This window comes from Myotis brandtii, unplaced genomic scaffold, assembly GCF_000412655.1.
Source record: "Myotis brandtii unplaced genomic scaffold, ASM41265v1 scaffold698, whole genome shotgun sequence".
NCBI classification, from domain to species: Eukaryota; Metazoa; Chordata; class Mammalia; order Chiroptera; family Vespertilionidae; genus Myotis; species Myotis brandtii.
Window position 1 is genome coordinate 633133 of NW_005370731.1, and position 14235 is coordinate 647367.

The following is a 14235-nucleotide window of genomic DNA, read 5'->3' on the forward strand; positions in this document are numbered from 1 at the left end:
CCTAGTTTGGGCGGAGCGGACGTGCCGGGCCGCAGCGGAGACCCCGAGCGGCACAGGAGGAACGCCCTGAAGGTGGGTCAGAACCGGACTGCGAGGACCTTGAGGGTCGGGGTGGAGCGGCCTGGGGTCCTGGAGTTGGGGAACAGCGGAGCCACAGGCCCTGGGTTCCCCACCCTCCCGGGGCAGCTCGGACCGGACGCTCGGGTCCTCCGGGTCCCTCCCCTAGGGGGCGGGATTAGCGGTTCTGACCAATGACAGGCCGCCCAGAGGCCCCGCCCCCGACGCCTCACGAATGCCCAAAAAAAAATGAAACTCAAGATCCCCGTGGACAACAAGGAGGTACGTGTCCCACACCCCGATCCCTAACCTGGTTCCGGCGCAGCCTCCGTCAGGCAGAAGCCCTGGATCTGCCCCTGCAGCTACTATCCTGTGTGGTGAGAGCAGGCGCCGGGGAGAGAAGCCCGGAGCTGGGAGCCTAATGCAGACGGGGTGGGGGAGGGGCCAGGTTAGGCAACAGAAACCCCGGGCTCCTGGTAGCATTTACTCTTCTCCAGGCACTGTGTTAAGCACCGCGGTTCTATAACATAGGGAGTATTTGTTCCATTTTACAGGTGAGGGGACTGAGGCCCAGGAAGCTTGATAGTTTGGTGACTGGCCAAGGTCTCAAAGTTAGTGAAGAGATGGCTTATCTGAGACCAGTGAGAGTGAGGGGTGAGGTGAGTGGCGACTCCAGGCAGAAGAAATGGGCCTTTCAGTGGCCCAGAGGGAGTGAGTGGGGCACGGGGAGAAGCGTGGAGGAGCCCAGGGTGTTTGGCAGGCCAGGTAGGGCATTTGGGATTTATCCTGAGGGAGAGGAAGGTTTAACGAGAGGAGCTTTAATATCAGAATAGGAGTTAGATTTCCCCCTTCAAGCCCCAAACTGCCACAACTTCCCGTGCAGCCCTGCTCATACCTGGAGAACTCTGGCTGGGCCAGGTTTCTGGGCCCAGGCTCTGGTTTCTTCCTGCAGGGGAGCCAGTTCCCAGGGAAAGACGTTCTGCTGCCCCCTAGTGGGTGTGGTGGGCCCTCGGGGGAGGGGGCTGGCTGCTTTGGCCTCTGCTCCCAGTCAAAATAGCTCTGGAGGTCTGTTTTTCTCAGGCCTCCTTGGCCCATCATCCTAGCTTACTCTGCCTCCTCTGGCCCTGTGATCTGATCTCCCCATTCCACCTATAAGTTAAGAACTTGGACTCCAGAGCTCAGGGTGGACTTTCATCTCCATTTACCAGCTGTATGACCTTGGGCAAGGTTCTTAACCTCTTTGTGCCTCACGTTCCTCATTTGTAAAAGGACAATCATACCCACACCTACTTCTTAGGGTTGTAAGGGTGAAGTGAGTTAACACACGGAGAGAGAACTGTTTACATAATAAACACTATGTAAATATTATTCATTCTGCGATTATTCCTTCTTCCTCTTAAGTTTAGGACCTTGGTCTAGGTCAGTGGTCGGCAAACTGTGGCTCGAGAGCTACCTGAGGCTCTTTGGCCCCTTGAGTGTGGCTCTTCCACAAAATACCGACTTCTGCGCATGGGCCACGAAGTTTCAGTCGCACTGTATGTGCGCGCCTGCACGTGGTATTTTGTGGAAGAGCCACACTCAAGGGGCCAAAGAGCCTCAGGTAGCTCTCGAGCCACAGTTTGCCGACCACTGACCTAGACCAAGGTCCTAAACTTAAGAGGAAGAAGGAATAATCGCAGAATGAATAATATTTACATAGTGTTTATTATGTAAACAGTTCTCTCTCCGTGTGTTAACTCACTTCACCCTTACAACCCTAAGAAGTAGGTGTGGGTATGATTGTCCTTTTACAAATGAGGAACGTGAGGCACAAAGAGGTTAAGAACCTTGCCCAAGGTCATACAGCTGGTAAATGGAGATGAAAGTCCACCCTGAGCTCTGGAGTCCAAGTTCTTAACTTATAGGTGGAATGGGGAGATCAGACAAATTTCTTAAACTTAAACTATATAGGTAGGTACATTGTTATTAACTTAATTAGGGTACTCCTAAGGCTTAGGAAGAGCCTTAAGGTCATCCTAGAGATTTTTCAACTCATTTTTACCAAAAGCCTTTTTGGGCTGTATCCTAGGGCTGGGTGTGAAAGGGGAAACCCTCATGGGGGCCTAGATAGAAGATTGAGGGCAGACAGCTCAAGGCAGTGGGGAAGGCTCACAGACAAAGCTCAGTGGGCATTTGGCAAATGGAGGCAGAGGAGGGGCTTCCGGGAGGAGGAAACAGCAAAAGCAAAGGCTCAGAGGAGACGGGGCCAGAGAGCTACAGGTATTGGAAGCCGCATAGGAATTTTGCATTCGCGTGAGGTGATACGGTGCCATCAGAAGCCTCAGATCAGAGGAGGCACGTTAGGTTTTCTGTTCAGAAGATTCCCTGGCTGTTGTGGGGAGAACAGGCCATGTGAGGCTGGCAGCCTGCTCTCAGGTAGTGACAGTAGTGGAGACAAGTTGGGGATATTTTCGAACCTTGATTGGACTGGCTAGAGCTAAGGATGGGATGGAGGAGGCTGGGTATGGCTGGCCATGAAACGTACGGAGGGCTAGACTCTAGACCAGGGGTGGGCAAACTTTTTGACTCGAGGGCCACAATGGGTTCTTAAACTGGACCGGAGGGCCGGAACAAAAGCATGGATGGAGTGTTTGTGTGAACTAATATAAATTCAAAGTAAACATCATTACATAAAAGGGTACGGTCTTTTTTTTTTTTTAGTTTTATTCATTTCAAACGGGCCGGATCCGGCCCGTGGGCCGTAGTTTGCCCACGGCTGCTCTAGACAGAACGTGTAGCAGTTAAAAGCATTGGTTCAAATCCCAGCTTCACCATTTACCAGCTGTGCCTACACATCCCATCAAGGTTTAGCATAGCACTCTGCCCACAAGGTAGCTCATGAGCTTGCTGTGTGGTCTCCCTGAGTCTGTTTCTATGAAGATTGTCGTCTCCAAAGCTCTTTCTAGTGCTGACATCCTGCATCTCGTAGCTGTCATCACCCAGTCCCATGGCCAGTCGTTGTCCAGAACAGGCCTGAATTATGCTGCACACGGGCGCTGAAGAATTCTCTCACTGCCTATCAAAATCCAACTTCTCCTTAATGAACACAAAGATATTCTCAAAGGGCTCTGTGCACATCTAATCCTCTCTCTCTCTTTGCTTAAACTTTTGAGTGTTTCCCTCAAGATACAGTCTTAGCTCCTAGGCCTGGCATTCAAAGCTCTACACCACCTGACCTCATGTCCTGACTTCATGACCCAACACCCATCCCATGCCCCAGTTCAAACAGACCTGCCCCTTTCTCACCTCTAAGCCTGCCTGTGCGGTCCTTCAGCCTGTAAAACCCTCTTCACCTCTCCCACCTGCTTTCTCCAGGAGTTGTTTTCTCTTTTAAGAAGCATACAAGTCACCTGGGAATCTTGTTAAAGTGAAGGTTGTGATTCAGTAGGTCTGTGGTGGGACTTGAGATTCTAACAAGTTCCCGGTGATGCTGATATGGCTGGTCTGTAGCAAGGAGCTAGTGGTTCTCAACCTTGGCTGCACATTAGAATCACCTGGGAATCTTTTTAAAATCCTGATTTCTGGGCCTCATCCTCCGGAAATTCTGTTTCTTTGTTATGGGGTGGGGCCACAACATTGGTAACAAAGAAATAGAATTTCCGGAGGACGGGGCCTGGAAATCAGGATTTTAAAAAGATTCCCAGGTGATTCTAATGTGCAGCCAAGGTTGAGAACCACTGAGCTAGAGGGTAGGGATCGTACTACCAAAAAGAAGGGGGATTCTGAAAAGGGTCCAGGGCAGGGAGACAAGCTGTGTAGGGTGACCTCAAACTTGTCAGTGAGGTAGAACTGCAGCATGATTAAGAGAACAGGTGTTTTGGATGATGAGACTTGGAGTTCAGACCCCAGTTCGGACATTGATTGGCTGTAGGGCCTTGTGTGGTCACTTTCCTTCTGAGTCTTACTTTCTTATCTATAAAATGGAGCTCATGATACCTAACCCAAGGGGTTGTGAGAATTTAACGAGAACATGAGTGAGAAGCACTTAGCACAGTCCCTGGCACATAGAGAGCTCAATTCATGGTAGTTGTTGTTATTTTAAAATAAACTTTTATTAATTTCAGGAGGAAGGGAGAGGGAGAGAGAGATAGAAACATCACTGATGACAGCATCATTGATCGGCTGCCTCCTACACGCCCCATACTGGGGTTTGAGTCCGCAGCCCCGGCATGTGCCCTGACCTGGTATTGAACCGTGAACTCCTGGTTCATAGGTCAATGTTCAACAACTGAGCCATATTGGCCGGGTAGTAGTTATTACTGAGGAGGGAACTGGGACCTTTGCTCTGTTAAAACCAAACCAAACATAAAACAGGAATACAAACGCAATCACTTCATGGACTTGGATCATCATATCACTATACTACATTGTATCCCCATGGGACTTCCTTGTTATAGTGCAAATACCATTTATTCTAATTTTTAAATCTAATAGCTGTAGAATTTAACACGTGTAAGGGCCTTGACTGACCACCTAGTCTGGTATTTGCCCAGCTTTAGTTGCATGTTCATCGCTCACCTGCTGTGCTCATTACTTAATGCTTTTCCTCAGATAGGTTAGCAGTTTTTGTTAAATCCATTTTTATCCAAAAAATAATACTGATGAAACTGTGGGTTTCATGTGATGCATCTTTTTTCTAATATCCGTGAAAAAAGATACATAATGATCATAATGAGATGCGAGTGCACCAGCAGAAGACTGAATCCTCTTGCACCCTGTGATGTGTGCGTATCTCCAGTTGGGCACTTTTTATCTCACGGAGCCTACCTCGCCTTCCTGGCTTCTCTGGGGCCTGGGACGGGAGTGACTTGCCTGTGGTCTTAATGAGTTAGTCTCAGCCCCTCTCACCTAGATTTCTCCTGGGGCATCCAGAGCCCCTTCTCTTGGAGCCGATGCCAAGAGTACTTGTGTGAAGAGCTTCCTTTTTCTAGTCAGTGACCCTGCGTAAGGACGCCCTCGGGAAGGTTTTAGTCATCTTAAAGATGGGTGCCAGAGACAAAAGGGCCAGAACAAAATGTAGTATAATAAGAAAAGTTCTCTCCACAGTGGCTGCCGTGCTGCAGTAAACCCAGTAGGTGTCAAAACCGGGGCAAGACTGGAAAGTGTGACCTTGAATTCTCACTGTGCCAACTCAGCTATGGGGAGTTTCTCGATATCAGGTTGTACTTTAACTTTAAATTCCTCTTGGAAAGTGCCAGGGACTTGGAGTCCAGCCTCTGTCCCATCTTGGCTGTGCGAGCGCAGGGAAGCGCAGTGTAGCCTGCTAGTTAAGTGAGGGTCCTGACCCCCACTGGCTGTGGGAATTTAATCTGCCTCGGCCTGTTTTCCTAAATACCAAGGATAACAACTGACTCGAGGCAGGTGACAGGAAGATTTAATACAATATTGTACATCACACAGCGTTGTTGAAACTTTACACTGTAATGTTGGTATCACTCATTATTCTGTATACTGTTTAAAGGAGAATTCCGATCTTCAGGGCCTTGAAGTTCCTCTTTGCAGCTTAAGAAAGTAAAATCCTCGCCCTGGCCAGTGTCTCAGTTGCATAGGTGTAGTCCCATCTACCGGCAGGGGGTGCAGGAGGCAGCCGATCGATGTTACCCTCTCCCTTCCTCTCTCTTTAAAATCAATAAACTTTTTTTTTGGCAAAAAGAAAAGAAAGTAAGGCCCTTAACGACTCACAAGCTGTCACTTACCCTCTCTTAACCAGTTTCCTTATCTATAAAATAAGACTATGGTAACTACTTTGTGGGGAGAAGCTAAGACTGTCTTGTCCTTAATATGTGTCAGATATTTCATTTAATCATTAATGTACCTAATTGCTCGGCCCACTATAGATACTCAACATCACTTTGCCTGGATGAGCCCTCTCTTTCCTAAGAAGGAAGCAATATGCCCTCAATAGTCCTCTTCCTTCTACTGTTAATACAAAATACTAAGACAATACAATATTAACACTGTTAATACAACCTGTGCCCTTCACCTGCCTTTTACGAAACATTTCTTTTTCTGATTTTATCTCTAGAAGCCCAGGCTTCATGAAACTGGCTCATTTTCATTTCAGGCCTCAGTGTTGTATTTGGGTTTTACCCTTGCTTCCTTCTTCGCAGCTTAAAAAATGCGATGTGCTCTATCTTAAAAGTTTATTCAAAAGCCTGGGTTTGTTTTTGGCCTCGCTTTAAAAAAAAATTTTTTTTATTTATTTTTTTACAGAGAGGAATGGAGAGGGATAGAGAGTTAGAAACATCCATGAGAGAGAAACATCGATCAGCTGCCTCCTGCACACCCCCTACTGGGGATGTGCCCGCAACCAAGGTACATGCCCTTGACCGGAATTGAACCTGGGACTCCTCAGTCCTCAGGCTGACGCTGTAGCCACTGAGCCAAACTGGTCAGGGCTGGCCTCGCTTCTAAGTCGCCATCCTCTCCTATCTCACTGGCTACTCCTCATCTTGCTGCTCCTGGTTCTCTCTGCCAAATCAGCTATGGGGATTTTCTTTTAAAGTACCAAGTTGTATTTTAGCAATTAACATCTCTAGCTGAGGCCTGTCTCCTGAGCTCCAGATGATCAAGAATTAGAGATGTGCCAAAACCGGTTTGGCTCAGTGGATAGAGCGTCGGCCTGCGGACTGAAAGGTCCCAGGTTCCATTCCGGTCAAGGGCATGTACCTGGGTTGCGGACACATCCCCAGTGGGAGATGTGCAGGAGGCAGCTGATCGATGTTTCTCTCTCATCGATGTTTCTAACTCTCTATCCCTCTCCCTTCCTCTCTGTAAGAAATCATTAAAATATATTTAAAAAAAAAGAATTAGAGATGTGACCTGAAACATTTCACCTTTCAACTTGCTCTTCCCACCATCCACATGTCTGCATATGACAGCTCGACTTCTGTAGCTGCTAAATTCAAAATCCTTGGAGTCATTTTGACTCCTCTATTCCTTACATCTCATGTCTGATCTTATTTATCAAATCTGTTGTCTGAAATGGCAAAAATATATTCAGAAGCAACCACTTCTCACCACCTTCACTCCTTCGCTTTTCACCTGTCACCTGGGTCTGAGCCACTGTATTCTCTGGCCAGATGACTGCAGTGCAGTAGCCTCCTCCTGGGCTCCTGTTCTGCCTGCTGCCTCCTTCTACCCCAGCATCCTGATGGAGGCTTTTAAAATGAGTCTGATCTGGTCATGTCCCTGCGAAGTACCGTCTAACAGCTCCTCTAATGGTTCCCATCTCTTTCTTTTTTTCTAATATTTATTAAATCGGTTGAGGTGACATTGGTCAACATGAACATATAGGTTTCTGGTGTGGGTTTCTATGTTACAAGATTTGTATATTACACCATGTACCCACCATCGAAAATCAAATCTCCTGTTACCTTATATTAGGACCCCCTACTCCTATCATCTTCTTCAGTCAGGTAGCTCACACGTTGCTGTTTGTGTTCATGAATTTCAGTTTTATATTCCACATATGAGTGAAATCATATGGTTCTTAGCTTTTTGATTGTCTTACTTCACTTAGCATAATGTTTTCAAGGTCCATCCATGTTGTTGCAAATGGCACTTCATGCTTTCTTATGGCTGAGTAGTATTCCATGGTGTGTACGAACCACATCTTCTTTATCCAGTCCTCTATCGCGGGACACTGGTTGTTTCCATGTCTTGGCCACCGTGACTAATGCTGCAATGAACATCGGGGTGCATATATCTTTGTGAATACATGATTTCGAGTTTTTTGGGTATATACCCAGGAGAGGGATTGCTGGGTTGTATGGTAGCTGTATTTTTAATTTTGTGAGGAATTGCCAGGCTCCTTTCCATAGTGATGATTCCAGTTTACATTCCCACCCACAGTGAATGAGGGCTCCCTTTTTTCCACAACCTCTTCAACACTTGTTATTGCCTGTGTTGTTGATAATGGTCATTCTAACAGGTGTAAGGTGGTATCTCATTGTAGTTTTGATTGGCATTTCCCTAGTTGCCAGTGAGGATGAACATCTTTAAATATATCTGTTTGCTGTTCATATGTCTTCTTGGGACAAGTGTATTTTCAGGTCCTCTGTCCACTTTTTGGTTGGGTAGTTTGTTTGATTGTTGTTGAGTTTTATTAGTTCTTCATATATTTTGGAAAGGAGTTACTGTTTGCAAATATCACCTCCCATCTGGTTGGCTGCCTGTTGGTTTTGTTGTCTGTTTCTTTTGCTTAAGTTTGGTACCTATGTTTTCTTCTATGTAATTTATTGTTTCGGGTCTTATATTTAGGTCTTTGATCCATTTTGAATTAATTTTTGTGCATGGGGACAAATCAACTTTCATTCATTTGCATGTGGCTTTCTAGTTTTCCCAGCATCACTTATTGAAGAGACTATCGTTACTACATTTTATGTTTCTGTCTCCTTTGTCAAAAATTATCTGTCCATATACATGTGGTTTTATAGTGGCGCTCTCTATTCTGTTCCATTGATCTGTGTGTCGGTTTCTCTGCCAATACCATGCTGTTTTGATTATTGTAACTCTAGTATAATTTGAAGTCAGGTAGCATGATACCTCCAGCTTCTTCATTTTTTCTCAGGATTGCTTTGGCTATTTGAGGTCTTTTGTGATTCTATATAAATGAAGATTTCTCATTCTCTTTCTTTTAAAAATGCCATTGGGATTTTGATGGGGATTGCATTAAATCTGTATATTGCTTTGGGTAATATGGCCATTTAAACTATGTTGGTTATTCCAACCCATGAACATGGGATATTTTTCAATTTTGTTGTGTCTTTTTCAATCTCTTTTAATAATGCTTTGTAATTTTCAGTATATAGGTCTTTCATGTCTTTGTTAAGTTTATTCCTACATATTTTATTCTTTTTTTTTTTTGCAATTGCAAAAGGAATTTTTTTCCCCATTTCTTTTTCTGATAAAAAAATTTAAAAAAAAAATATATTTTGATTGATTTCAAAGAGGAAGGGAGAGGGAGAGAGAGGGAGAAACGTCAATAATGAGAGAGAATCATGGATCGGCTGCCTCCTGCATGACCCACACTGGGGATGGAGCGAGCCCGTAACCCAGGCATGTGCCCCTGACCGGAATCGAACCTGGGACCCTTCAGTGTGCAGGCCAACACTCTAGCCACTGAGCCAAACCAGCTAGGGCCTTTTTCTGAAGTTTTATCGTTATTATACAGGAAGGCAATGCATTTTTGCACATTGATTTTGTATTGTGCAACTTGACTATATTTGTTCCTAATAGTTTTTTTAGTGGAGTCTTTTGGGTTTTTTATATACAGAATTATGTCATCTGCAAAAAGTGACAGTTTGACTTCTTTTCCTACTTAGATGCCTTTATTTCTTTCTCTTGCCTTATTGCTCTGACTAGGACTTCCAGCATTATGTTGAATAAGAGTGGTGAGAGTGGACATTCTTGTCTCGTTCCTGATCTTAGAGGAAAAGCATTCAGTTTTTCACCATTGAGTATGATATTAGCTGAGGGTTTATCATATATGGCCTTTATTATTATTTTTAATGTTTTTATTGACTTCAGAGTGGAAGGGTCGGGGGGAGAGAGATAGAAACATCAATGATGAGAGAGAATCATTGATCAGTTGCCTCCTGCAAGCCCCAAACCGGGGATTGAACCCACAACCTGGGCAAGTGCCCTGACCAGGAATTGAACTGTGACCTCCTGGTTCATAGGTTGATGCTCAAACACTGAGCCTTGCCGGCTAGGCATATATGGCCTTTATTTTGTTGAGATACTTCCCTTCTATTCCTATTATTATTGAGTGTTTTAATCATAAATGGATGTTGTATCTTAACAAATGCTTTTTCTGCATCTATTGGTAAAATCACATGGTTTTGATCCTTCTTTTGTTGATGTGGTGTATTATGTTGATTGCGTACGTTGAGCCATTCTTGTGCCCCTGGAATGAACCCCACTTGATCGTGATGTATTATTTTTTGGATGTACTGTTGTATTCAAATTGCTAGTATTTTGTTTAGAATTTTTGCATCTGTATTCATCAGAGATATTGGTCTGTAGTTTTCTTTTTTTGTGTTATCTTTCCCAGGTTTTGAGAAGGATGGTTTTAAATCTTCTTTGAATGTCTGGTAGAATTCACTGGTGAAGCCATCTGGTCCTGGACTTTTGTTTTTTGGGAGTTTTTTTTTGTTTGTTTTGTTTTTTTTGTTTTAATCAACAGGGATATTTTTCCATTGATTTTTAGAGAGAGTGGAAGAGTGAAAGAGATGGAAAGACAGAAATATCAATGTGAGAGGAACACATCAAATGGTTGCCTCCTGCATGAGCCCCTGACCAGGGCTTGGTCTGGGGAGGAGCCTGCAGCCGAGGTACATGCCCTTCCTTGACCAGAATCGAATCCGGGACTCTCCGGTCTGCAGGCCAACACTCTATCCACTGAGCCAAACCAGCTAGATTCTCTATATCTTTTAATCTTAACTTTTATTTCTTTAACCCAATCATTTTTTAGTAGTATGTTGTTTAATCTGCATGTATTTGTGGGTTTCTTTACTTCATTTTTGCATTTGATTTCTAATTTCAAGGCATTGTGGTCAGAGAACATGCTTGGTAAACTTTCAGTCTTCTTGAATTTGTTGATGCTAGTTTTGTGACCCAATATATGGTTAATCTTTGAGAATGCTGTGCTCTGGAGAATGTATAATCTGATGCTCTGTGATGAAAGGTTCTGTAAATGTTAATTATGTCCATTTGGTCTAGTGTTTCATTTAAGGCCAATATTTCTTTATTGATTTTCTGTTTGGTTGATCTGTCTAGAGCTGTCAATGGAGTATAAAGTCTCCAACTATGATTGTGTTTTGGTCTATTTCTCCCTTTAGTTCTGTGAGTAGTTTTATATATTTTGGTGCTCCCTGGTTGGGTGGGTATATATTAAGAAGTGTTATGTTTTCTTTAAAAAAAATATTTTTATTGATTTCAGAAAGGAAGGAAGAGGAAGAGAAAGGTAGAAACATGAATGATGAGAATCATTGATTGGCTGCCTCCTGCATACCCCATACTGGGGATCGAGCCCACAACCCAGGCAGGTGCCCTGACCAGGAATCGAACTGACCCCTCCTGGTTCATAGGTCCACACTCAACCACTGAGCCACGCCAGCTGGGCAGTTTTTTCCCTTTTGAGTGCATTTGATCTTCATTATCCTTTTCCAGTTCAGACCTTTCCCCCTCCCCTTTTATGTTTTTGTTGTCACAAATTATCCCTATTTATGCTGTAAGTTTATTGTTGAACTTACTCGTAGTGTTATGGCCTTATGTTCTTTGTTTCAGGTAGAATAACTCTATTGAGTATTTCCTGCAATGGAGGTTTTCTGGTGATGAAATCCCTCAGCTTCTGTATGTCTGGGAACATCTTTATTTCTCCTTAATATTTAAAGGATAATTTTGCTGGATATATTATTTGTGGCTGGTAATTTCTCTCTTTCAGGAGTTTGACTATTTGCTTCCACTCTCTTCTGGCTTGTAGAGTTTCTGCTGAGAGTTTGGATGATTCTGATGGGTTTTCCTTTGTAGGTTACTTCCTTCTTTTCCTGGCTGCTGCTTTGAGAACTTTAGTCTTTGTCATTAATTGTGACAGGCCCTTGAAGAAGGCCTCTTTGGATTGAGGTAACCGGGTGTTCTGTTTGCTTGTTGGAATCGAGGACCTAGTTCTTTTTTTTAAAAAATATATTTCTATATTGATTTCAGAGAGGAAGGGAGAAGGAGAGATAGGAACATCAATGATGAGAGAAAATCATTGATCGGCTGCCTCCTGCACGTCCCCCACTGGGGATCGAGCCTGCAACCCAGGCATGTGCCCTTGGCCGGAATCGAACCCAGGACCCTTCAGTCCACAGGCCGACGCTCTATCCATTGAGCCAAGCCGTCCAGGGCGAGGATCTAGTTCTTTACATAGATTTGGAAAGTTCGCATCCACTATTTGTTTTAATAGACTCTTCATTCCATGCTTCCTCTCTTCCTCCTCTGCAATGCCTGTAATTCTAATTTTGCTTTTTCTGATGGAATCAGATAGGTCTCATAGAGCTCTTTTATTTTTCTTTATTCTCAGGTCTTTCTCTTCCCTCTGCACCATTTCTTGATTCCTATCTTTACTATCACTAGTTCTTTCCTCTATCTCATTTGTTCTGTTTTCTATGCTCAGTAGTTTACTCTTAATCTCCTTAATTGCATGCTTCACTTCCAGGACTTCTTATTGGTTCTTTTTTTAATCTCCTTGGTAAAGTACTCGTTTTGTTCATTGATTTGTTTTCTAAGTGCACTGAATTGCCTGTCAGTATTTTCTTGCATCTCATTGAGTATTTTCAGGACTGCAATCTTGAAATCTCTGTCATTTATTATTTTTAAAAACTTTAAAATTTTTCCATTGATGTTTAGAGAGAGTAGAAAGAAGGGGGAGAGACAGAAAGAGGGAAACATCGATGTGAGAGACACATCGATTGGTTGCCTTCCATATACACCCCGACTGGGGCTGGGGATCGAGCATGCAACCGAGGTGTGTGCCCTTTACTGAAGTTGAACCCAGGACCCTTCAGTCTGTGGGCCAACACTCTATCCACTGAGCCAAACCAGCTAGGGTGAAATCTCTGTCATTTATATCACATATTTCCATGTGTTCCAGCCTGCTTTTTGGGGATTTTTCATTTTCTTTCTGGTCATCGTCATCACTGTGGTTCTTCATGGTATTTGCTGTCTTCCTTTGCTTATGCATTTATCTCTGAAGAGGTCTTTCTACTATTTTCCAGTAGATGGTGCTGAATCACAAGATTTTTACCTCTGAACTCCTAGTCTTGAACCTCCGTGGCTTCCCTAAGACTGTATAACTGTGCTGCTTGGGGTAGGGTTTGTGTCTCACTTCCGTGGGTCCCGCCCCAGCACCCCTCCTGGGGATCAGTCACAGAGGGAAACGTATTCTACTGCAGTAGCTTTTGGTTTACAGATAATACGCTCCTGAACTTGACTTCAAGGGCAACAGGAGGCAAGTTTTGGGAGTCCAAGCAGTGGCAGGGCTCTGTGGTACATTTCTTTGTCTGAAACACCACTGCCTGTCTCCGAGCCACATGCACACGGCAGAATCCTGTGCTCTGTCAGGCATCTGCTGATGCAGACACTGTTCACTCTCTGACTGCTTGCCACTTGCTATGAGCTGCCGGCTACAGGGCTGCCCTTGGGGGACATCTACGCTTTCCGCTCTTGTCTCCCCGTTTATTCCTGGTTGCCTACCTTTAGATGTTTCAGTGCGCAGGTCTCTCAGGCATGCGTCTGTGTTGAGCAGGGATTTCTTTGTTGAATTATACATGGTTAACTTTTTGAAATTTCAGGAGGAGAGGAAAAGACACAGCCTTATGCCATCATTCCTCTGACATCACCTTCCATGTCTTTCATATTACAAGGCTCTAAGCTAAGAGATCCCCTGCAGGGCACCCCGTCCATTACTCTCCCCTCCATGCATTCGGCCCTATGTACTTTTTCTTGCCATTCCTGGGTCTTCACTGGCAAAACCCCTGCCTCAGGGTCTTACTGTGCCCTCAGTAGCCTGCTTTCTCACTTCCTTTACTTTTTGCTCTTGTTACATCAGTTTTTTAACCTTATTTAAGTCTGAAACATTCACCCAATACCAGCACTTGTCCATTTTTCCCATAAGCAGGAATTTAAAAAATATAATACTGAATCCCCAGTGCCTAGAACACAGTCTGGCACCTTGTACGCCCTTAATAAATACTTATTGAATTATTAAAGAACAGGTAGAATGACACTGGGCATGTGCTATGTACATTAATACAGTATCTAATTCAATGTGCGCAGCAGTGCTATGAGGGAGGCTTTCCTGTTTTCCATAAGCGGAACTGAGATTACAGTTTGCAGAGACCCAGGTCTCTTGCTCACGGGCCTGTGGGTCAGGACTGACTTGTCCCCTTTCTCCCCACAGGTCCCGAGGGAGGCGGCAGCGCCTTCTGCAGACCCGGCGCGTACACACGTGTGCCCGGACTGCGGCCGTGCTTTTGCACGCCGGTCCACGCTGGCCAAGCATTCACGCACGCACACGGGTGAACGGCCCTTTGAATGCCCCGAGTGTGGCCGGGGCTTCTCGCAGAAGTCGGCGCTGACCAAACACGGCCG

At 44.6% G+C, this 14235-nt stretch overlaps 1 protein-coding gene across 1 annotated transcript in view; it reads left to right on the forward strand.

The window, feature by feature from the left end:
• LOC102263280 (pyruvate dehydrogenase E1 component subunit alpha, somatic form, mitochondrial-like) overlaps positions 1–14235 on the forward strand; it is a 21928-nt gene that overhangs the window by 6666 nt on the left and 1027 nt on the right. Inside the window, 3 exon segments of the mRNA XM_014529782.1 lie at positions 6–72; positions 259–339; positions 14045–14230. Coding sequence (XP_014385268.1) covers positions 6–72; positions 259–339; positions 14045–14230 — 334 coding nt within the window.